This window comes from Parasteatoda tepidariorum, chromosome 7 (genome assembly GCF_982258835.1).
Source record: "Parasteatoda tepidariorum strain Cologne lab strain chromosome 7, Ptep-v5.0, whole genome shotgun sequence".
NCBI lineage: Eukaryota > Metazoa > Arthropoda > Arachnida > Araneae > Theridiidae > Parasteatoda > Parasteatoda tepidariorum.
In genome coordinates, this window is record NC_141761.1 from 7125680 (window position 1) to 7150828 (window position 25149).

Genomic DNA, 25149 nt, shown 5'->3' on the forward strand with positions numbered 1-25149 from the left:
CAAAACCATGGAAAAAAATCTTATACAGTACAGAACCTGTTATCCGGAAATCAGAAAACCGGAACCGAAAAACCGGAATTTTCTCGCCATTTTTAAAAAAAAAAATTTTTTTTCCTCGTAAGATTTTACAATTTTTCTTTCATTTTTTAAAGATGTTTACCTTACCATCATTTTGGAAATAATCATTAGTGTATTACTTCATCGTTTTTTCTTATTTTTAAGATTATTTCCAAATTTTGTTTTTTTTTTTAGTTGGGTTTAACAATAAAAAAAACGGCTTTTTGTAGCGATTCAGAAAACCGGAAAAATCAGTTATCCGGAATAGCGATGGTCCCGACCGTTCCGGATAATCGGTTCCCTACTGTATATAAAAACCTTATATCGAGGTCGACTTAGGGTTTTCAAGCGTTAAAAAATCATTTCATAAAGCTAGTCTCCAGGTGAAAACAATCTTACATCCAGGTCTTTATAAGGTTTCTTTTCGCAGTCTTGCATGCTCAGCTAAAATCCACCTTGTCATAAAATTTTAACAGACAATGCTATTTGATTCTATCGCTAGTATGACGTCAGCTAAATTGGCATTAAATGACACTACTTTTTTTTAAAAAAAAAACATTAAAAAATAATTTTTAATTCCTTTAGGATGAAAGGTTTAAAACTGCAATATTTTTGCTTTATTGAAAAAAGGTTTTTAGTGCAAACATTTTTGTGAGAATAAAAAGAAAATTCCGACACATTAAAGTTACGTGCTTTGTGGGAATGCTTCTTTGGAAGTTCATTCGTTCAACATCCATTTGGTGGGAGGTTTTGGAGTGACTTTCCTCATAGCCCTCGGAATGACATTGTTTTCGTTGCAGTAGGGTGGTTCGGCCCAGGTGTCTAGGTAGAGGGTGTCCTCTGGACCTACTCCGGGCACATGTCCCGCTTGGATCCCCATAATGGCCACAGGTGAGTTGAACTCCGTGCACTCTCCCCTTTCAAAAGCTTCGTAACTCTTGCACTTGACAGCCCTGAAGGTGCAGTCCTTACGACGGAGGGATTCTGACCATAGAGTGTTGGATCTAATATGATCGCAATATGTCTCCGGAAAATCTTTCATAACTATTAAAGAAAAGGCATATTACTGACAGATGATGTGTGTCTATGCTAAGAGACAATGGTTTTCAGAATATTCTTATGCCCCCACACTATAGTTTTATATATGTTACCGGCAAAGTATGAAACGTCCGGCATTATATAGAATGCCTAGGCATTCTATATAATGCCGGACGTTTTTAGGCAAAGTATGAAATATGCGAAGTATTACATACATTCCCTAGGCATTGTATATAATTTCCAGGCATTGTATATAATGCCGGATGCTATTTAGGCAAAGTATGAAATAAACGTCCTGATGACGTTATTATGTAAATGATGTGCATGCAAGTAAGGATGACGGGTCACTGTTTTGGGGTGGTTCGGTCTATTGTGTTCTTCTTAGAGTACCCTCTCTAAAATGCGCCATTCTTGTTTCAAAAGACAGCCTCAGACTTAGCTTAGACAAACTATAAGCTTGTTCTAATTGTTATGGGTAGACCTCTTAGAAAAGTATGATCTTCTAATTTTTTTTTTTTAAAATTGAATATCCTCGATATACAGGATCTTTATAATTAAAGTTCCACTTTGAAATGGCTATAAAAATTAAACTACCCGACCAAATGTCATCAAACTTGGTAAATGTCTATAAGAAGTCATGGGATTTTAGTTCCCGCAAAAAAAAAAAAAAAAAAAAAAAAAAAAATAGTTCAAAAATTCACCAGCAGCGGAGAATGGCGCTGTATGCAATAGTGTTAAACAAATGTGAAATATGCAAATTTGTTTTACACGCCATGTGACTTTGCAGTTATAAAAGTGAGGCGCCTTGTCTGAGCTGTCAGTGTTCTGAGTCGACAATGTCTGTTACCATGCAAGACCGTGCTTTGCTCGTGAAATGTTACTATGAATGCGACAGCAATGAACGGAGGGCTTGACAAAAATTCCGTACTGTAAGAGGAAAACGCCGAGGTCCAATGGCACCGCAAGGTTTACGGCAAATTTGCGGTGAAAGACGTGTAAAACAAATTTGCATATTTCACATTTGTTTAACACTATTGCATACAGCGCTATTCTCCGCTGGTGGTAAATTTTTGAACTATTTCTTTTTTTTTGCGGGAACTAAAATCCCATGACCTCCTATAGACATTTACCAAGTTTGATGACATTTGGTCGGGTAGTTTTATTTTTATAGCCATTTCAAAGTGGAACTTTAATTATAAAGACCCTGTATATGCCTTATGTATCGAAACCCACTTCAAAAAATTATGGAAAAAAAATTTAATCTATTTGAATTCGAATTTTAAAATAATTTTTTTTGATTGTTTTTTTTTCTCTTCAAAATATAAATAAGTTACTGTTGCCTACATTTGAGAAGTCATGTTAAAAAAAATGATGCATTCTTATTATCAGAGGCTTTGTTCGACCCACAAAGTGTTAATCTATTTTTATTCAAATCAAGGAATGAAACTAATTCTTTGTCGGTGGTGAAACCAAAAGCTGATTGTGCCACTGAGGCCCCATCATGGAAAAAACAAGTAAGAAAAAGCAATTAGAAAAATTTAAATGTAAATACAAAGATAAATAAATGACGAACAATCACTTTAAAGTAGGTAAACTAAGACATAGTAAAGAGACGCCCACAAATACGAAAAATAATTAAAAATAAAGTTACTATTTTTACTCACTAACAATAAATAAAACCATTAGAAAAATCCATCCTAGTAGCCATCATAGGCGGTGAAAAAAGTATGATTTTGTTGACTATTATTCACGAAGTGCATCATGAAGAAGAGTTTATTGCTTACCACCAAGACTTAGAAATAATTTTCAAATACTGTTCATTTAATTTCCATTGAAAGCAAATGAATTTTAAAATCCAACGGTTTTTTTAAGAGAAAAAATTAACAACTAGACACCCGGAAATGATAACACTCATCGGAAAAATGTTTACAAAGCCTTCTTTAAAGTTGAAAGGTCAGATTTCCTACATTGACTTTTTTCGAATCGAAAGTGTGTGAAATGGGTTACTTATTATGAAAAGAAAATTAACATAAAACAAAAATAAATTCAAAATGTGGCAAACTTGAAGCGACGAAATTTGTTTTTATACATTTTGTTATCAGCAAAGGTAAAATTTTATTTTTCATTTCCAATTTCTGAAATCGAAAATAAATTCTGCTGTTTCAGAAAAAACATCGATATACATTCACTCCTATTGAGTTGGGAATTCAAAAACTTTTTTTTTCTGCAATGCTCAACACATAAAATAATAAAAGCGGTGTAAAAACATAATAATTTGAAATTGTTATCTTTTAGAATTTAATAAACCATCTTTTTCGTTCGAATTTAAGGTTTAATTCATTAAAATATCCAGTTTAATTGATTTAGAGCTAAACCTAAACATTCACAACTATGCAAGAAGAGCAAAGTGAGGATATTTAATAAGTAAAATAATTCTTATTTTATTTAATAAGGAATGAATAAGCATATATATTGTATGGGTTTGAAAGCAATTTAATATCATGAGTGGAAAACTCACAGAGAGGTGAACTGTTGGGTTTTGACATTATTTTGAAGAATGATTTACGATAATAATTTTTTTTTAATAGTTTTCAAATTTTGTAAAAGTGGTCACGTGTTTTCAACACTATTAAAAATGATTCTATTGATCCCTGGACAATCGAATAATTTTCAAATTTAGCCCTTTTTATAAAACAGAAAAAAACGAACCAGTTATTTTTGATAACAGATATCTCTTCCCTATACTTACAGTTAATAACAGGGACGGTATTTTCCAGCAAAGAACATCCAGGCTGCCTCCTCGCGTTATTCACAAAAAAATTCTGGTGTCCACATTTGCCAGCATCCAATTCTGCAAGACACAAAAAAATATTAATACTCATTGTGTCTGTTAAAGATGCTCGCTCATAACTTGAGCACTGATTCGAATAGTTCTCAAGGGATGGTTTGTGCACAGAATCAAAAATAGAAATTTCATGAATGAAAACCACTGTTATAGATTAAAACGTGAGTTGTTTGTAAAATAAATATTTAAAAAACCATTGTTCTTTAAGCTCACTAAGCTCATAGTTTAAACACAGTTGCAAAGCGTGCTAGAAACAAATATGCTGGCTAACGTAACTTATTGAAGAGTCAGTGCAAATGCGCATCCTTAACTGCATTTCAATTTACGGGATTATAAACTGAGATTAAATTCCAATACATTTTAATATCAACTATTAATAGTAATAATCAATCGTTCACATCTTTTTTTCTATCACAAATTTTAAATTGCTCAAACTTAATATTATTATCCTTTACTAGTGGGCTGCGCCCCCTGCTCGCTAACGCTCGCCAACCCCCGAAAATTGCTACGCAATCTTATATGGTTTGCTTCGCGTACCAAGATCGCTTCGCTCGCTACTAACTTAGGTACATTGCAAATGCACACAATTCTAAGAATTCAAAACAATCATTCAAATCCATATAAAAAAATTACATCTTTTTAGTAAATACTAAGTCATTAAAATAAATTTGAATTCAAATAAATGACATGTAATTCGTTAAACCTATTAGAAATGTGCTATAGTATAATTCGTGATATAAATCAAAAATCGTCAAATAATTCGTAATGTGTAAATTCGTGAAAAAAAGCGCTTTCGACAAAATACTAAAATAAAGATCTATCGACAAAGACTACTCACTTCTGCCTAGCTTAATAGTATGAGATTGCCGCAGTTGATGCTCTCTGGTTATTTCAGTTTCCGTTTTTAAAAGCGCTATATGTTGAGTCACCTCAGATAGATTTGGCATGTGACATTTTCAGCGGCAATCATGGGTCGATTCGCCGTGTAACAGAAATAGTAGCGTAATCAAAACAAAGCAAACGTTGCCACCGGCGGAAAAGAAATACAGCCAAAATTTGGGAGCCACGTAAGAGAATTATGTATATTAGATATTTAGATCTATTGGTAAACAGAAGTGATTTTTCTAAGTAATCATTTTTTTAAATAACATTTATGTTGTTATAACGTTATATTGTTGAAACAAATTTGATGAGTTCACATCTTTAATTTAATATTTTCGCTTGCCAAACGGTAGGATATATTAAATACTTTTTTTTTGCCTGCATCTCATTGTGCATGAAGCTGATCCTTAAGTTCTAAATCATTTAACAGATCTCTTTAACTGTAATTTATAACAGTATATTAATGTTATTTGCTCAAAAATAATAATTGTTAGATCACCTTTCTAAATAGCTTTATCTTAAAATTTAAGGCAGATTTACATTATAATACTAATAAAAAAACAGCAATTCTCTTAGTTTTAAACTCTTGAATTAAAAGCGTAATAATAGCAGTACAGGAAAATAACTTTAAGTTAGGGATTCAAAAATATTTATAGAAAAGCATGACTTTTATTAATTTTATACTGACTACAACCAAAACAATAAGGAGACGAATGAGGAAAAACTGGATCACACCACGTGATTTTCTGGCCACTAAAAATGCACCAACAACAATGAAAAACTACGACACCATCATTAGAATTTTATATATAGTCCTTTAAATACTTTATAAGACAACGCCATCAGGTTCTGATTTACACAAGTCTGATTCACAATTTTTTTTTTTTATAGTTAGCGTACGTTGTGTTTAAATAACAAAAATCACTACCCTACTAAACGAACACGTAACAAAGAAAAACGAAATGCATTCTAATTTGAATTTATTATACTTACAGATTATCTCGATCTGTACGAATTAAAATCTCAAAATGCTTGAAATTCCACTCATTAAAAAAGGCAGTCACCGAAGGCGGCTAGTTTTTCATTAACACCTCTCATTAATATTGTAATTTATTTCGAATAAAAGGTTTCATACATAGCATGCTATCCTTCTTATAAAAATATTATAAATATTTCTGAGGTTAAAAAGGCAAAGTTTTTCCATTTAAACTTTTATATATGTGTATCTAACGTCGTTGCCGAGTGGAAGGATTAAAACAGGTCATAGGCCGGGAAGGAGGGTACAAAATTTATTTATTAATTATTAGACAGAGCAGTCGTGAAAGTGTGTAAAAGTGAACAAGAAAAGTTGCTCTCCTTGGTTATATGTTAGGGAAAATCTTGTAAAGTAAATCCGTAAAATGTTTCAATTTAGGGAAAGAGGGAAATCTTAGTAGTTGCTATTGGTTTAGGAAATAGGTCGAACGTTTCCCACAGAGAGCAAAGGGAAAAATGTCCTGCTTTTAATTAAATGCATACTTGAGCCAAAAACAGATTTAAGAACAGGATGTGGCTTTAGAAAGTGTGAGAAAGTATTTCGATTAGAATAATTAATTAGGATAACATAAAAAGATTAATACAGTCAATTCGCTATAACTCGAAGTACGATAACTCGAATATTACTATAACTCGATTTTTTTATGAGGTCCCGACCCTTTTATCTTCAATTTCATGTTAATTATTCTCGATTACTCGAATTTTGCTCCCTTTAACTCGATTTTTTTTGGATCTTTTGAAGCAAGAAAAAAAAACAGGAGCTGATATCTTGCCACTTCCTTTGCAACACACGCACAATGTCTTTCGCACTCTTCATGGAGAAGCTAAAGCTGTCCCTCTTGAAGTATGTGAACAGTGATTAAATGAAACGTTACGAAATTTACTTCAAGGATGCAGTTAAAATGATGTTTTCAATATTGATGATTTTATGGGTTTATGATGGGTTTATTTTTTAAATGTCTTGCAAATAAGACTTTGATGTTTAAGGATGAAAACTGCTCAGGGGGTAAAATGAGCAAGGGACGTTTGACTGTCCTAGTTGAAGGAAATGCGTCTGGGACAGAGAAATTGCCCTTACTTGCTATCGGAAAATACCGAAATACCCGATGTTTCAAGAATGTAATAACATATCCTTTGGATTACAAGTCTAACAAAAAGTTTTGGATGACATCAGTATTATTTGAAGACTATGTAAGAAAATTGGATCGGAAATTCTTCGCTAAAAAAATAAAAGTGATATTCTTTATGGATAAATGCACAGCGCATAGTGATCTACCTAATTTGAAAGCAGTAAACTTGCAGTTTCTACCGCCAAATACAACAGCAAAATTGCAGCCGATGGACCAGGGTATCATTGCTTCTAACAGTCATATCGTAAATGGCTTGTCAGAAAAATGATCTTAAATATTGTAAGCATTTAGAAGATTTGTAATTAATAAGCATTAATTAAATAATGCGACAATATTTTGAAAGCCCAAAACCGAAACTAACGGTAAGTCGAACTTCCGATATGTCGAAGTTTTTCGTCAGTCCTATCAGATTCGAGTTATCGCAATTCACTGTAGAAGCTTTTTATGTCACGTATATATATATATATATATATATATATATATATATATATATATATATATATATATATATATATATATATATATATATATATATATATATATATATATATATATATATATATATATATATATATATATATAAATAAGACGCACTATAAGATTCTATTTAAAATATATATTATCAGGTGATACTATACAGCTGTATTGTTTTTACGCAATTGAAAGTAGCTTGCACCAGTTTACCGTTCGTGTATCCATTTGTGAAATGAGAATATAAATGTGACGATATATTATATAAATGTAGACTATTTATTATATCAGGTATTATTTTAGTATATTATAATAACTAGACCAAATGAATAGACGCACAGTTTTTTAATATGTTTTGAGCCAGTTTGTATGCAATACATTTCTATTGAAACATACATGCAATGGGTCTTTATTCAGGTGATTTTTTTTATATACTTCCTATTTGTATGTATTTTTAACGTATTGCATTACAATGTTAACCCATTGATAGACGAACGTAAGCAACCGGTTTCAGCCACGTCAAAACAATACAGCTGTATCACCTGATCATCAAGTTTTCACATAGAATCTTACAGCGCGTCGAATAATTTGACCACAGGGACTGTATATATATATATATATATATATATATATATATATATATATATATATATATATATATAGTATATATATATATATATATATATATATATATATATATATATATATATATATATATATATATATATGTATATATATATATGTATATATATATATGTATATATATATATATATATATATATATATATGTATATATAGTATATATATATATATATATATATATATAGTATATATATATATATATATATATATATATGTATATATATATATATATATATATATATATATATATACTATATATATATATATATATATATATATATATATATATATATATATATATATATATATATATATATATATATATGTATATATAGTATATATATATATATATATATATATATATATATATATATGTATATATAGTATATATATATATATATATATATATATATATATATATATATATATATATAGTATATATATATATATATATATATATATATATATATATATATATATATATATATATATATATATATATATATATATATATATATATATATATATATATATATATATATATATATTGTTAAGTGTTCGTGATATATTGATCTATTCATTAGCGGACTGTTGCAAACATATAACATTTATTTACAAACTTAATTACATAAAACTGACAAGATCATTGTAACAGGAAGATGCTAGAGTTGAATGGCAACTGAACAATAATGTGTTATATGATGTGAGCGCCGCCTAGTGGCATAATTTTGCAATTCTTAACATATATATATATATATATATATATATATATATATACATAAACGCACTGTGTATAGACTCAAAATATGACACTAGGTGTGTTTGTTCTATTTGCAGCAATAGAATTGTCACCACCCCCATGCTTACTGACGTCGTAGAAGGCATTTTGAGTCTTAATACAAAAAGGATGATTAAAAAGTCTCACGTTGTAGTCCGTAATCCCCATCACCACTCGTAATGATGACATCGACAAATAATGCATCTGTGGGTACGAGGCGTGTTTCTTCCGCTGTCCCCACAAAATTTCTCCCAGCTGGTGAAAGACCTGAAACAAAACCATTTGAAAGGTTCAATTTACGAACAAAATATTTCATGACACAGAGATAGATTTGTTTTTACTTAAAGGATGGCAGTTTGTTTTGCACTGGATACATTGTTAAAAAACTCTCACTGGACCATTTTGATTCTAGTTTATACTGCTCAACCACTCGACTTCGCGTGTTAGGTTAACCTAGTCAAACCAATTTTTCAGTTCCCTGACCAATTTTTTTAAAGGAAAAAAAAATGCAAAAAATCATCATATTTTTTTTTATTTCATTACTAAATTCAAGGAACTAAAACAAAACATAATACACAAGTTTTAAATTGCAACTTTAATTTCCAGATGTGTAAAAAATATTTAATTTACCATCTATCCCAAATGATCTCGGGCAATTGAAAAATATGAGTCTTTGTATGTGTTCACATCTTCATATTTTAAAAAATCCTCCGCATTACTTTTGCCCGCTAACGCCATTTTTTTATTCTTTCTTCTACGTCAATTCATTCACCATCGCATACACGATTTTATAAAACGCGTCTGCAGGCCCACAAATAGCACAAACAAAAATGGGTTAACTTCCTAACACAACTGATTATCATTATGTTTTGTTTTACTTGTTCCGGCCGAATAAAAACGTGATGAAACAAAACGCACTGCTACACCGGAGTTAACTCGGATAGTAAATGTTTGCAATGTATGCATACGCGAGTTAACTCGGGATAGTAAATGTTTGCAATGTATACATACGCGAGTTAACTCGGGATAGTAAATGTTTGCAATGTATACATACGCGAGTTAACTCGGGATAATGAGGGAAGCAGTTAATTGTTTGAAGTCCTTACATGAAATAAATTCTATGGAATGAGTCGTGACAGTTTAGTCTCCTGAAAAGTGCTTGCCTTTCATTTTTAATTTTCTTTTTAGAATTTAAAAAAGAAACACTCCAACGTTAGATTATCTAAACTCGTAGAAATGTTCAAAAATTAAGAATTTCATCTTGGAGGGAGAATCTCGCCAACTACCAGATTTTGAATTTAAATCTAATCAGATAATTCTTTGCGCCATCTATAGTTTTATAACTCAACTAAACTGTCACTTTTTTTTACCGTTCTTGGCACGGTGGATTTAAAAGTGACAACAATAAATTATTAATGTATACCTTACATGACAATTATTACTTACATAACACTATCGCTAGGCTTAACATTTATTTTTGCATTTTTTGCACTATTAGTTTCAATTAAATCGCAAACTTCATCTGTTTCTATTATATTTTTTAAAGCCTAACCTCAGTACATAACTATTTATAATATACACTCTATAACAAAACAATCGACGCTCCAAGAAGGAGTTGTCCGATTGAAACGAAAATTGGTGGATAGGAAGACAATGTACAGAATAGTAAATGATTAAAATTTCAGAACAATTCAATAATTTATTGCAGAGTTACAGTAACAAGTTCAATAAGGTGTTGACCCGCCTCTAGCCTGGATACAAGCTGCCACACGGCATGGCATAGACCGATAAAGCTCCCGGATGGTCTCTTGCGGTATTTCCTGCCCCATTCGATCCAATTGTCGAACGAGGTCATCAACATTCCGTGCCACATGCAATCGCCTTCCCATCATATCCCAGACATGCTCGATGGGAGAGAGATCTGGTGAACTGGCAGGCCAAGGAAGAGTTTGACAAGCTTGCAGACAGTTCATAGCAACACGTGCCGTATGTGGTCTGGCATTGTCCTGCTGAAAAACCAGCCCAGGGCGCTGCAAAAGGAACGGTAGCAAAACAGGTCTTAGGATGTCGTCGACGTACCGCTGTGCAGTAAGTGTACCTCTAATGACGACCAAAGGGGTCCGTCTGTCAAAGGAAATGGCACCCCAGACCATAATGCATTGTTGAGGGCCGGTGTGGCGTGCAATAGTGAAGGCAGGATCCCGCCCTCTTCCCTGTGCGTTTCTAAACGCGTCTTCGATGACCGTCAGGACACAGTTGGAAGCGGGATTCGTCGCTAAAGACTATACGTCCCCAGTCGGCATCATTCCAGCCTGATCGAGGCATGCACCACTGTAATCTGGCACCAAGAAGCAATCGGATGATTGCTTCTTGGTGAGTCGATTTTTTTTTGTTGTAGAGTGTATTTATCTTTAAGAATATCATCGTGATAAAATGATTTTTTTTTATTTATTTTATACATAATTGAATAATGAAAAACCTTACCGGTTATTCTTCCAAGGTTGGGAATTCTTTTTCCAATATATCCACAGGTGTGACAACCTAGGCTGAAACCGATCAAATGGATGCTTTCAGGTTTAATGCCTGTCACCGCCTTAAAAAGAAGAGAACTCTATACTACCTCTATTAAACTCACTCATTTTTTTAATAAAAAATATTGTATTATATCTAATGTACATAATTTTCCATAGAACGACTGGTACTTTAATAGGTTATTTTAGTTTTATTAAAACTTTTTATACCCCTGCAAAGTGAAATAATCTACTGGAATAAAACTTTGAAATGGTATAAAGTACTTGCCATCAAATATTTCAAAAACTTAGCGATTCTGGCAGCGATGACTCTAATGTTGGCGACAGACCTGAAATAAGGTATCTGAACGTGATCCCTGAAATCTGGCACAATTACATTGTAATGATAATTACTCAGGGCGGCATCTTTCTTATTCTGTAAATAAATAAACATTATATTAGAACATGGAAAAACGTGTTTTAATTTATAAGGTGAAAAACATGTGTGGTAGCAAAGTTATACATTTATTCCTTGTTATCAAGATGATTTAACCTTGGAGAGAGTTTTTTTATAACTCCAGGCAATTGAGCTCAAAAATAGACGTTACCGGGAAAAATCTGTTACCCATTGGCATAATGGTGTTGTTTTGGGTTTGATGGAGTGCGCACCTTATTTTCACGTCATCACACTGTGTTCAAGAGTTATACGGGCTACATCAAAGTAGTCGATATTGGAACTTTGAACTTGATAGTATATTTGAAGATTTGGAATTTGAGAAATTAAAATGGTTAAATTGTGTTATTAAATGTAAGAATACTATTTTAATTGTGTATGTTGATGATATTGTAATTTTTGGTAAAACACAAATTGATGTTAAGAATGCTATTTCACTAGTTAAAAGTAAATTAGAATTAACTGAATTCGGTCAGGTAAAATATTTGCTAGGTGTAAATTTTGATATGAACAATGGTGCTTTATTAATGCATCGGAATACGTATAGTGAGAAATTAAGGATAAAATTCCATCCGATAAAACTCGGATGTCAACTTCCTGAAAAAATAAATAAAAGTGATATTGTTGAAAACGACTTAATGGAACGATTTCCATATCGAACTTTAATCGGCTGTTTAACCTTTTTAGCTGATCGTACGAGACCCGACATTAGTTTTTCAGTAAATTTGATGTCTCAATTTTCAAATGGTTATACGTTCTAACATTGGAAAATCGTGGTAGATATAATGAATTATGTATTTAACACTAAGGATTACAAAATTAATTTAACTAAAGGTAAGAATTTAAATTTAATTTGTTTTTCTGATGCTAATTGGGGCTGTAGTTTAAGTAATCGCCATTCAACTAGTGGATATTTAATAAAATTTGGAGACGTAGTTTTTAGTTGGCGTTCAAGTGAACAAAAATGTATTGCCCTTACCTCAATGGAATCTGAGTTTGTTGCCTTGTGTGAAAGTTTGAAAGAAACAGTCTGGTTTTCTAGAGTAATTAATGAACTTATTATTCTGCCTGACAAAATTGTACCAAAAGTGTATTGTGACAATGCTATACATTTCTCTTAAAATAATTGTGAAATTTTTAAGACAAAACATATAGATATTGGATATAAATTTATTCGACAACTTATTGAAGAAAATCTAGTAGAATTAGTTCTTATTCATTCTAAGAATAACTCCTAACAAAACCATTATTGGGTAATAAATTAAAAGTTGTGAATAACATATTTTTCTTTGATATAGATCACACGACCGTATGTTGGAGTGGTTTGTTACTCCCCTGAATGCATTAAATTAACAGAATTAAGTTTCGGTCGTGTGTTGGCAACAGATATTTTATTTTCAGATAACGTAAGTGACGTCATCCGTGCATATCATTATGGAATCTGTATATAAGGTTTGCATTGTTGTAAGCATGGGTCTTCACTGTGTTTCCAGTGATGATGTACCATATTTTGTTAAGAGTACATATCATCACTCTACCATTATTATTAAAAGTTAATATTTTCAGTTGTATGCTGTATCGAGATGGTGCTGTATATGAAATAAGGAAATGTTTAAATCGTCTTTATATGACACTTCCACTCACTACTGTGCTAACGACTGTTTCATAATTTTTCTTTTTTATCCTTTTAGTTTTGTTATGCATTAAGTTGTTGAGTTTATTTTTGAGATATGGAGCCACTTCTTGAGTTGTGAATAAAAGAGAATTTCATCATTTGAACGATATTTTTTTTTATTGTTAAGAACAAGAAATTCTAACCTACAGTTCGAACTGGATCGTTTTCAATACTAATTCAAATGAAAGAGGGTCCCAAACTGATTGACACAGTCCCAAAGGGTAGAATTGAAGCAAGAAAAAAAAACGATGCCAAGGCTTAAACTTACCGAGGCTGAAAAAGCTAAAGCCAAAGAACGTAGACGAGAAAATCTTAAGCGTTACACACTAACGGAAAAACGAAAGGGTTCTGTTCATAAACGAAAGCGTAAATCCCGGGGGAAAAAATTAGAGAACAACCATTTTGCCAGTGGGTAGCCTATAGATCGCCTTTAGGTGATCACAATTTTTGTTTTATTTATTTAGTTTATATACATATTATAGCTGTGACGTTTTTTTTTCTCTTTCTTTTATTTGTGTCATTTGTACTACTTTGCATAATATCTATAGAGGATTTTATTTTTTATTCTTCCCTAAGAATTCTTTCAATTTTTGAAAAGCTTATTTTAAAACAAGTTAGAAAACATGTGAGACAAATCTCACAAAGTAACCCCTTTTTTTATTTTTTTAATACTTATGTTTCTGGGGGATTAATACTTGACTAATATACTTCAGTATTAATGGATCTCGGTAACATGTGACACCGAATCAATGTATTTTCTTTCAATATTATTACTTTTGCAGTAAGGGGCCGGGATAGCGTGTTAAGCCCATATCCAAGAAGTCGTGTGTTCGAATCTCACCGACCGAAGTATTCTCTTGTAGTAAATGGTAACTGGGTGCGCGTTAAAGCTGCCGAGTCACAAGGTTCTCCATATTCCCATAACAAACCGGTACCTCTGGGGGTAATGTATTGGAGATCGTTCTCTGGTTCAATTCAAAGTACGATCTGTGTATGTATTTATGAACGCCCATTCAAACAGGCTGTGACGTGTGTGTAGCTGAACTTGTGTTCCGCTCATGGAGGGAGACACTGAAAAAAAATGCACCCTCTGCCTTAAGATCGCTTGGTTTGACTTAGAAGACTCTCTGGTATTGGCATTAGAAGCAACAACAGGAGTTGTTTATTGCTTGGGGATATAATAAAACTCTATATCATTAAAGTGTCATAAATACAAAATTAAATTAAAAAAAACTTAACTAAAAAAGATAGAACAATTTTTTTGTTTCAAAACATTTAAAATAATATTTTATTTCAAATAAGTATGTACGGAATTGCCCGAAACTCCCTTTGCAACATAGCTGACAAATATAAGCGAGTTAGAGTAAATAAATAATGTGTTTTCCAAGTTGGATTTTCATTTTATTTTCACCAACAAGCATTTTTCAAGATTCTTTTAAGTACTAAGAAGTTTCCTGCTCACTTCGCTCAACAACCCTGCTATAATAGCCTCTTGTTCATCTTTGTTTCTTTTCGTTTTGTTTTTTTCGCTTAAAAGTCGATATTTTTCACCAACAAAAAAAAACATCATTTTGGTCACGAAATATATAATTATTGAAGTAATATGTAAGAAAAATGTGTTAGTATGTTAATCGTAACAAAACGAATGCGAAAAAATCAGCTGTATTTGAAAAATACATATTAGGATTAAATGAAGAAGTACACTATCTGAACGGTTTGCTTTTTTCGTTCAGTCATTCGAAAACGTTTTTTCTTTCAGCATTTGAAGTTTTATCTGAACTTACTTTTGAATTTACTCCCCAAGCCAACAGTTTTGATGGTTTTCCATCGATGAACTAACCTATTCCTGATGGTAACCATCATCTGAATGTAGGAATGATTTATGATGGTAACCATCATAAGAATAGCAATTTGTTTTGAGGGTTTGTTCATGTCACGAATTTCCGTCCTAGAATCTTAAAAATGACGATCATGAACCTCGGTCATCCCAACTTAGGAATTCGGAAATATATTTCGGCAAAAATATTTTTTGTGTGTAAAATATTTTTGCCGTAATGTTTGCCGTAATTTTTGTGTGTAAAATATTTACACACACACAACTGTAACCGTGTGTGTGTGTGTGGAGAGAGAGAAAAAAGGGGGGGAATGGGTGTTACCAGTTCTCTGTCGATGGAGCCCTGATCTGCCCAGTATGCGTGGATGTAGAGTTGAGTTGGCCAACTGGCATTGAAGGGAGATCCCAGAATGGATTTCTTGGTTTCTTGCAGCACGTAAGGCTTCTCGGGATTATGGGGTGTGAAGAGGTTGTAAGTGATGTTCTCGCAGTCCTCGGGTACGTTGGTGGCAACACGCATTGGATAATCATACCAGGGAGGGCCAGTCGAGAAGCACTCCAGATCTTCGATGCATTTCACCTTAAACCGAGCTGCAACGAAACAACACTTTATATGCATCTCTACTCAAGATAAAATGTGATAATAATAAGAAGGAAATAACAACAGGCGATAAAAATAGAACATTTTAAAGAGACTACTGTTCTAGTTCCTTAAATATTTTTCACTTGTGATGCTGCACTGTAACTATAATCGCTCTCCTGATTATCCCGAGTTAACGCGTGTATGAATATTTATTATAACGAGATAATTCGGGCGCAGCAGAATGTGTCTGTACGTTTATCACGTTTTGATTCGACCGGAAGCAAAAGAAGAAAAATACTGGAAGTTTGCCAAGTTTCGTTTGCTAATGTTTGTGGGACTGTATGTGTGCTTTTTTATATTGGATGTTTGCTGATTTGACATAGGTATCAATTCACTGTGTTTTAAGAACTATCCTACAAAGACTTTCCCCTTTAGATAGTAAAACGGACATTAAATGTTTTTTTAAACACAAAAAACTTGATTTTGTTCCTTCTATTTATGAAGGAAATTCGATTTTTGTGAGTTTTTTTTTCTTCAAAAAAATGGGTAACGGTTCATAAAGTATACATTAATTTATTTTTTAAAAAAAATTCCAGAAATGCTTGAATCGCAAATAAATGACTACAATGAGTGAATATAGTTTTAAAGCGCAATTAATTATAACATTCACGATGCATTTTAATGAGTTGTCTATTGCAAAAAGAGATCACTATTTTCATGAAAGATATATTTACTTCCATTAAAGATCTGTTTAAATGGCTTCCATTATGACTCAAGATATTTACTTTAAAATAAAACGATGTTCCTGGAGGAGGCAAAGAGGGTCGTTCCCTTCGCTAATCGAACACATATATATATATCGATTATTGAAGTCTTTCCATCAGGTATAAGAGAATCTATTTCGAATTTCGTAAATAGCAAAGCAAGCGATGCTCAAGGCCAATAGTTTGGTGAACACTTTTTAACTGTAAATACAGTCCCTGGTCAATTTATTAGAGGCACTCTATGTAAAATCTCAGATGATACTATGTGTATATGTTTCGGTGATGGGAATGTAAGGCGTCAAATGAAACAATATGGCAATGAAACATCTTCTTTAATTATAAAAGATAACAAACCATCAAGAAACTTCTCAAACTCCAATTAACAAGTTATTCGTTAAAAAACATTTAAAAGTTGTTATTAAAAGAACAATTAAAGCTTAAACTTTCGATTGTAAACATCTCATACTGTAGGTGGGCGTCACCGAATAGAAACGGAATATCGGTACTAAGTCTCGGAAGCTGCACAACAACCCTTTCGAAGGAACTTGAACTTGAACTAAGGTGTGATTCAGAGTGCCTGTCCGCGAAGCGGAAAATTGACTCTTTCATCGAAGATTGTGCCCGTGGGCACCTGGAATATTGTCTATAAGGGTGTAGGTGTTCCACAGTGGGGCTGTGGATGTCTTGGTGGGCGTGGCTTGGTGGGGTGAGCTCCGCCTCTACGTCTTTTCTGTGAGCAGCCTTTCGAAGGCAAACTGTCATCTCCTTAAGTACTGGACATCAGCCATTTCACTCCGTGCCTTGGCCTCCGGTTGATGCTCCTCCGCCAGTATTCATCCGCGCATGAACTATTCCGGTTCGTCCTCCTACCATCGGTCTGTGATCCAATACTCGATCCTTCTACCTCGACTTTACATGCTATCTCAGCCGTTGCAACCTCTACAGCTTTATTGATTTCAAGTGACTGGAACAAGTTTGCGCTTGTTTACGCTCTTGTGTTAATGGCTTAAATTAGACGACATGTAATATAAATTCGACATTATTTCAGTTTTTTTTTCGTCATTGAACAGCCGATCCACTTTTGGGTTTACGACTAGTAATGTTCAACTCCGTAGCCTTGTCATTTGGAACCAATCCAGAAGACAAGGAAACTTTTGCATCAGTACCCCCAGAGGTGTTGATTTGTTGTGGGAACATGGAGGACTTTGCGACTCGACAGATTTATTATGCATCAGTCACGATTTACTACTCGGGGAGTAATCGGCCGGGGGGGGGGGATCGAACCCATGAACTCTTGGACATGAGTCCAGTGCCCTACCCGCCAGGATATCCCGACCCAAAATTCGACGATTTTATTTTATAACCGTCGTTGTACAGCCGACCCAATTTTATGGCTTTACGACTACTCATGTTCAACTTCTTATACTTGTAATTTTGAACTCAATCCAGAAGACAAGGGAACTCCTGGATCAAGTACTAGGAAGCAATCTGCCTTCAAGGGGGGACTTTTTGACTGAACTAAACCGGATTCACGTTACATGCTGATGAAAAACCTCCCATTGCTAGCTCGACGGCAAGGGGACTCTAACCCCATGATCTGTCTACCACTGAGGATATTTCACGTCAGCACTATGGTCGGTGCAAGCCGAATGCGGAATTCGTATCGACTGGGATTCAAACCCGGTTCGCCTCATTGGAAGTTTGGTAGCCATAGCGAAGCTTTGAAACGTTATAACGGTAAAACTATAAAAGCCAGACTTCGCCACACTCTCCCCCCCCCCTCTCCCTATTTTGCAGAATGCTGAACCCGGTGAGGAAAGGTACGATTATTTAGATTAAGCAGGGATGATTGTGCTATGGAAAAAATCCGAATTTCCGGGTTTTTCGCAAACTGCGATCCAGAAGTTTCCGAAAATTCAAGGTCCAGAAGTTTAAAGAAATCATCGATTGCATTTATGTATAAAAAATTCTTGTAAATTTAATCAAAAATATTCGAACTAGAATATAAGAATTAGAATCTCTTTCGTTGGTTGATATTTTCTCAGGCAGAAGAATCAATGAGATTAGAGATAAAAGTAAATTTATAAATAATTGATCATTTAAATTATGCTGTCATTAGAGTTTCATAATTTGAAAATATCAATGACTTAAATTTATAAAGACTTTTATTTTTTGAAATGCGTCGTGAATGATTTTAATCAAGAAGAATTTTTGCGTTCATCTCACAATCATTCCTGGATTAAGTGAATTTATGGGTAAAATAAGGTTATTTAACTGCGGTCTCAGTTAACGTGCATTTTAAAACATTCGTTTAAGATATTGCACTTTACAGAATGGTCATCTGATCCATAGTTACAAACCTCATTTGATTTTTTTTCTTTTGTTTTGCTGATTGTGCATTTGCTAATGACGATTATTGACACATTTTGGTTTGTATGAATAGGAAAAGAAAACTTGAATAGCGCACAAATAAAGGAGATACGCGTGCCTTGTTTTTGTTTTATTTGTAAGCCTGCTGTTCATTGAGACATTAAATATCGAAACATTCTATTAACTGCTATAGTAGTATAAGAGTGTTACTTTAAATTTACATAATGCTTATTTTCATTCATTGTGTTTTACGTTTACTTTATCCAATTTATTTCAAATTATCCTTAAACAATATGCTTGTTATGAAAATGATATTTGATGTTACTGAATGTTTTTTACACGATTATTAATTTGATACCACAATAAATGATTTCTTACGATTACTGATTACTTGATATTACCATAAATGATTACTTACTATCATTGAAATAATGACTTAAGATTATTCATTTTATAATTCATTTATATATTCATTTTATAATTACCTGAGATGATACATTTGACCTTATTATAACTGATTACTGATGATTATTGACCATCTGATTCTACGATAAATGATTACTTACGATCTTTGGGATCCGGGTAGGTCCAACTTATGCATTCAATAGTCGATAAAGTAACAAGCCAAACAGCAACGATGCTGATGATATGCGCCATTTCGTTTCAACTGAAAAAGAATTATTTCGTGTTCTCTAGTTTTTCTCCCCGCAGCTGTTCTCTGGCGATTACCTCGATGGCCTGACTGATAAGAATCTTGACGTTCTCTTTTTTCTTAATACTTACCTATTCAATATTGAGGAAACTCTTAAATATTCCGTTAAAATGAGAAATCAAGGAGTGAGCATCAGACGGATAAAGGAATTCGAATGATCTTATTTTTTGAAGATTTTCTTTTTGATTATCTTAGAGTAATCATTAACGTTTGAAGAGATTTAATTTTGTTTGCGGAACCATTTATGAAGGAATTTTAATTTTGTTTGATCCACCATTAACCCTTTCGCGCCGATTGTCACAAATACGTGCCATCATAAAACCGTATCAATCAGGGGAAAACTGGTAACCAAAGTAGTTCTTTAGCAGTTTATTTGTGGGCGGGGTTATAATTGTTTGATTTATTTAATTCACAATTACTTTAGTTCAAAATAAAATTATTTAGATATATATATATGATTAAACTAACTATAATTAATAGATAGATTATATATATATGATTAAACTAACTATAATTAAAGTAAAAGCAAAGTAAGTCTGTGAAATTAGCAAAGCCTACATTTAAGCTACCGTTTTTTATTTATTTACATCCTGATTCTGATTTTGCACGAATGCTTTTATGAGTCACCCGTCCCCAAGGGGTTAAAAGGGAAGAACGTAAGAAAGTCTTTTAATAGATGTTACAAAATGCTGATCTGCGAATTTCAGTTAATTTCTCATGAAAACCGATTAACTACATTCCAAAACGTTAAAACGCCTTTTTTATGGATTATTTTTTAAATGCTTTTTTGCCTTTTTTTTCTATTTATACATCATTAATATATATCTTGAAAAGATTTACAACTCGTTTCATAGAACTTTTTAAATATTTTAACGTTATATATGTTACGTTACGTTATATATTAACGATATCTATGCTAATTTATGAGGTAGAGCATATTTTCTCATAAACATATTTGTTCCACGAAGGACTATTAAAATATGTAACTGCAATCTGGAAAGTATGACGTCATGAGACACAAATAATAGTTTAGTCGGGACAGCATTTGAAAGCTCCTTTATGTCAATTTTCTTTTCATACCCTATCTCTGGAGTTATTTAACAAATCAAAACATTTTTGACAGCAATACCAGCTTATCTAAAGATAATTTATTACAAAACATTAGTCAAATAGTTTTAATAATAAGATATACAGATTTTTAAATTATTTCAAGATATGTGTTTTAAATGTCAAAATTTCTGACATTTTGTGACTTAATTCATTGCAAAAAGGGGCCCAAATATTCCCACTTTAGATATGGGCTGCTACACGCACTCATAACTAAGCATGCCGATTAACAAAACAATTTTGGTATTAGGAGTGAGTACACAAACTAAATGAAGGTGAAGTAATATTCTTAATAAACAATGCCTATATAGCATATATAAATAATAAGCAAATACTTACAAAACAACCTATAAATCCAACCACTGTCATTTAAATTTATTATAAATGCTGTAATCATTATATGGAATGCATTCTGTAGTCTACATAGTTGCATAATTATTGTCTAAAATCAACCAGCAAAACATTATTATTTCACACATTGCCTAGGTATACTATAGTATGATGAATGAAAAACTGACCGAGGAAAAACAATCCATATTTCACACTTTGTCAAGACATTCTGTAAAATGACTCCTGAAAAACTTTCAGGCTTTCCTTACAAAGGTTAATGCACTTCTCATATTTCGTACCTTGCCTTAAGAGCATTTAGCATTCTATAAAAATGTTTAGGTGCATAATACAATGACTGGAGTCATTATAGAATAGTTCTCTTATAATAATATTTCGCCTAAAAACTTTCCGGTATTGTATGCAATGACGTGGCGTTTTACGAAATGGTGGCGTTTTATACATTGACAATAGCTGTTATAGTTAATGTATGAAATGCCAAATGATATGCATAGTTGCTTATTAATTGGATAGAAAGCCTAAAATCAACCTGTAAAGTTTGAAATGATAATCATTTCACACATTGCCTAGGCATACCATAGAATGATTCATTACAAACTGGTCAAGGAAAAAAATTATTCCTATTTCACTCGTTGCCGAGACTTCGTACCTTGAATTAAAAGCATTTAATTAAATACTAAGGCATTTATTGTAATAACACAGGTAGAATAATTCTCCTATTATAATATTTGCCAAAAACGTCAGGCATTGTATATACAAATGACCTGATATTTTATGCAATGATCTGACATTTTATATATTGACGATAACATAAAAAACTTATTTACTGAAAAGAAATATTCCTTTTATCATTCATTTTATTGTTTGTTTGGCGATCACCATTCTAACTCAAATACCTTTCAAGGAATAGATTGAATACCGGAATGCATTATGATTGAATCCTCGGAGTAACTCTGTTTTGCTTAAAACTTCATCCCAGTACCTCCAATTGGGAACTCGAACCCCTTCTCCTCTAATTAATACTTGAATCCACGGAATAACTGAGTTTTGATTAAAACTTGAACCCAGTTTCTTCAAATCAGTGCATAAATCCTCGGAGTAACTCTGTTTTGCTTAAAACTTGATCCCAGTACCTCCAATTGGGTACTCGAACCCCTTCTCCTCTAATTAATACTTGAATCCACGGAATAACTGAGTTTTGATTAAAACTTGAACCCAGTTTCTTCAAATCAGTGCATAAATCCTCGGAGTAACTCTGTTTTGCTTAAAACTTGATCCCAGTACCTCCAATTGGGTACTCGAACCCCTTCTCCTCTAATTAATACTTGAATCCACGGAATAACTGAGTTTTGATTAAAACTTGAACCCAGTTTCTTCAAATCAGTGCATAAATCCTCGGAGTAACTCTGTTTTGCTTAAAACTTGATCCCAGTACCTCCAATTGGGTACTCGAACCCCTTCTCCTCTAATTAATACTTGAATCCACGGAATAACTGAGTTTTGATTAAAACTTGAACCCAGTTTCTTCAAATCAGTGCATAAATCCTCGGAGTAACTCTGTTTTGCTTAAAACTTGATCCCAGTACCTCCAATTGGGTACTCGAACCCCTTCTCCTCTAATTAATACTTGAATCCACGGAATAACTGAGTTTTGATTAAAACTTGAACCCAGTTTCTTCAAATCAGTGCATAAATCCTCGGAGTAACTCTGTTTTGCTTAAAACTTCATCCCAGTACCTCCAATTGGGTACTCGAACCCCTTCTCCTCTAATTAATACTTGAATCCACGGAATAACTGAGTTTTGATTAAAACTTGAACCCAGTTTCTTCAAATCAGTGCATAAATCCTCGGAGTAACTCTGTTTTGCTTAAAACTTGATCCCAGTACCTCCAATTGGGTACTCGAACCCCTTCTCCTCTAATTAATACTTGAATCCACGGAATAACTGAGTTTTGATTAAAACTTGAACCCAGTTTCTTCAAATCAGTGCATAAATCCTCGGAGTAACTCTGTTTTGCTTAAAACTTGATCCCAGTACCTCCAATTGGGTACTCGAACCCCTTCTCCTCTAATTAATACTTGAATCCACGGAATAACTGAGTTTTGATTAAAACTTGAACCCAGTTTCTTCAAATCAGTGCATAAATCCTCGGAGTAACTCTGTTTTGCTTAAAACTTGATCCCAGTACCTCCAATTGGGTACTCGAACCCCTTCTCCTCTAATTAATACTTGAATCCACGGAATAACTGAGTTTTGATTAAAACTTGAACCCAGTTTCTTCAAATCAGTGCATAAATCCTCGGAGTAACTCTGTTTTGCTTAAAACTTGATCCCAGTACCTCCAATTGGGTACTCGAACCCCTTCTCCTCTAATTAATACTTGAATCCACGGAATAACTGAGTTTTGATTAAAACTTGAACCCAGTTTCTTCAAATCAGTGCATAAATCCTCGGAGTAACTCTGTTTTGCTTAAAACTTGATCCCAGTACCTCCAATTGGGTACTCGAACCCCTTCTCCTCTAATTAATACTTGAATCCACGGAATAACTGAGTTTTGATTAAAACTTGAACCCAGTTTCTTCAAATCAGTGCATAAATCCTCGGAGTAACTCTGTTTTGCTTAAAACTTGATCCCAGTACCTCCAATTGGGTACTCGAACCCCTTCTCCTCTAATTAATACTTGAATCCACGGAATAACTGAGTTTTGATTAAAACTTGAACCCAGTTTCTTCAAATCAGTGCATAAATCCTCGGAGTAACTCTGTTTTGCTTAAAACTTCATCCCAGTACCTCCAATTGGGTACTCGAACCCCTTCTCCTCTAATTAATACTTGAATCCACGGAATAACTGAGTTTTGATTAAAACTTGAACCCAGTTTCTTCAAATCAGTGCATAAATCCTCGGAGTAACTCTGTTTTGCTTAAAACTTCATCCCAGTACCTCCAATTGGGTACTCGAACCCCTTCTCCTCTAATTAATACTTGAATCCACGGAATAACTGAGTTTTGATTAAAACTTGAACCCAGTTTCTTCAAATCAGTGCATAAATCCTCGGAGTAACTCTGTTTTGCTTAAAACTTCATCCCAGTACCTCCAATTGGGTACTCGAACCCCTTCTCCTCTAATTAATACTTGAATCCACGGAATAACTGAGTTTTGATTAAAACTTGAACCCAGTTTCTTCAAATCAGTGCATAAATCCTCGGAGTAACTCTGTTTTGCTTAAAACTTGATCCCAGTACCTCCAATTGGGTACTCGAACCCCTTCTCCTCTAATTAATACTTGAATCCACGGAATAACTGAGTTTTGATTAAAACTTGAACCCAGTTTCTTCAAATCAGTGCATAAATCCTCGGAGTAACTCTGTTTTGCTTAAAACTTGATCCCAGTACCTCCAATTGGGTACTCGAACCCCTTCTCCTCTAATTAATACTTGAATCCACGGAATAACTGAGTTTTGATTAAAACTTGAACCCAGTTTCTTCAAATCAGTGCATAAATCCTCGGAGTAACTCTGTTTTGCTTAAAACTTGATCCCAGTACCTCCAATTGGGTACTCGAACCCCTTCTCCTCTAATTAATACTTGAATCTACGGAATTAGATATGATTGGATAGAGATATTAGATAGAATATTAGATAGAGATATGAATTTCATGAGCAACTTTCCCCGAGATAACTCAAAATTGACATTAAGCTGTCCAAACTTTGGATTGTTCTCGTGACCAAACTATTGGGTTTCCCAGATGGCTGCTAACTTTATGTTTTGAGATCAGAAATCCATCCAAAACAGGTGTTCACAGAAAATTCAGAGAAAATGTGTTTTGAGGTCGGATTTCTGAATTTAAAAATATCGTCTGCACTAATATATATCTATCTATCTATATCTATCTATCTATCTATCTATCTA

The 25149-nt window shown here is 33.2% G+C and overlaps 1 protein-coding gene across 1 annotated transcript; it reads right to left on the minus strand.

The window, feature by feature from the left end:
• Positions 1 to 644: 644 nt before the first annotated feature.
• LOC107444775 (pancreatic lipase-related protein 3) lies at positions 645 to 19810 on the minus strand. Its single transcript, XM_043055944.3, has 7 exons — positions 19635 to 19810; positions 15674 to 15942; positions 11678 to 11824; positions 11363 to 11471; positions 9026 to 9145; positions 3845 to 3946; positions 645 to 1101 (listed from the first exon to the last, which is right to left on the minus strand). The coding sequence occupies exons 1-7, from the start codon at positions 19723 to 19725 to the stop codon at positions 776 to 778; spliced, it is 1164 nt and encodes a 387-aa protein (XP_042911878.3). The 5' UTR covers positions 19726 to 19810; the 3' UTR covers positions 645 to 775.
• Positions 19811 to 25149: the final 5339 nt, after the last annotated feature.